Source organism: Monopterus albus, unplaced genomic scaffold, assembly GCF_001952655.1.
Source record: "Monopterus albus unplaced genomic scaffold, M_albus_1.0 scaffold2850.1, whole genome shotgun sequence".
Lineage (NCBI taxonomy): Eukaryota > Metazoa > Chordata > Actinopteri > Synbranchiformes > Synbranchidae > Monopterus > Monopterus albus.
This window is the reverse complement of record NW_018130722.1, coordinates 1-1,416: the sequence shown is the minus strand read 5'-3', so window position 1 is coordinate 1,416 and position 1,416 is coordinate 1. Positions and strand designations below refer to the sequence as shown.

The 1,416-nt window shown below is 42.2% G+C and overlaps 1 protein-coding gene across 1 annotated transcript; it reads right to left on the bottom strand.

The window, feature by feature from the left end:
* Positions 1-8: 8 nt before the first annotated feature.
* On the bottom strand, positions 9-1,377 carry LOC109954056 (high choriolytic enzyme 1-like; the record flags this gene model as incomplete). Its single annotated transcript, XM_020589478.1, has 3 exons — positions 9-128; positions 475-556; positions 1,203-1,377. Coding segments are annotated over 3 exons (377 nt in total), but the record flags the coding sequence as incomplete, so codon positions are not given.
* Between the last annotated feature and the right edge of the window lie 39 nt (positions 1,378-1,416).

The window sequence follows — 1,416 nt, the reverse complement described above, 5'->3', positions numbered from 1 at the left end:
CACAGCACTGGTAAAGCCTGTTGACACGGGCAATGTCATAGTAACTCATCTGTGTTGCAAACCCAAGCAGAGCGTTAGGATTGCTCTTGGCGGTGAGGGTTGGGTACCCGTTTCTGGAGAAGTAATAGCTGGAGGCGACCACAGACAGAACATTTTGGCTTATAGATGTGTACAGTCACAATCACAAGCGCACACTGGCCTCTGAACATTCTTGTGTTTTTCGCAACAATGCAACTGTAAATCAGATATTTCCTTCAGTTCATGCTGACTCTCAGAGACAACACACTTTAACAGTCCCCTGCAGTCTGTACTTGAACTTAAGTGTAAGTGGCCCATAGCAACAAAAAAAGAAAAGGTGAGAACAGATTCAATAAAACAGGAATAAAATAAAAAAAGAATTTTGTTACATGATATCATTTTATCTGTGCTTTAAGAAACACCTTTCCTTCAACACAAACACTGTGACACACTTACTTGTTGACGTGCAGGACAGAGTAGAAGTCGTAGGGAGTACCCAGGTTGTTAGTCGCAATCTTCACGAAGTTTCCTTCCGTTCCTGCATAGGGAGATCAGACCAAAATATTTAAACACAGGATTTATATTTTCTCCTCTTTTGTCCTTTAGTCGCAACAAACTAAACTCTGCACCTTCCTGTCTCATTTCTAAATGGAAATATAATCAATCTGGATGTCTGCTTCTACGATAGCCACAACAGCTGTGGAAGCTCATTATTAACTTTTGCCAGTATTGTCAAAATTCACAGCACTGGAGTGAAATTTAAATTCTGAAATCAAACCTCAGCAATAACATAAAACTCTGTTGCTTCATCCTATGTAAAACTTGTATCTGAAACACAACGTCTGCTTTTTAGTCATGCCAGCAGTGTCAGGGTGTCGGCCCACCAGTCAGACCAGTCTGATCCACACCGAAAGATCTTAACAACTGTAGAACAGACTGCTGTGAAAGCTGGTCAGAATATCCATAATGCACAGAGGATGAATCCTAGTTAGTCTGGTGATGAAGCTGTCACTTAATCAGTGACATTTGCCAACATCTGTGAGATTGTTTGGCACAACATTTAATGCAGACATTGCTGGTTCAGAGACGATTCCTTGGTTGGAAATCATACGCTATCATCACATCCTCATAAATGTATAACACACAAACCAGAACAAAATAAAGGTTTTCGTGAGTGAGCTGACCTGGCTGAATGTTCTGCGAGTTGATGTTGATGTACGAGTCTCTGTCAGAGCGAACATGCTCATGGTGGAAGCCAAGAGCATGGAGAGTCTCGTGCTGCACCATGTTATAGTACACACAACCATTTTTCTGCAGGGAGACTGGCTGTATACCTCCCAGACGGCCCAGGTAGGACCAGCAGCTGACACACAAACACACAAAGTAAGATCACCACAC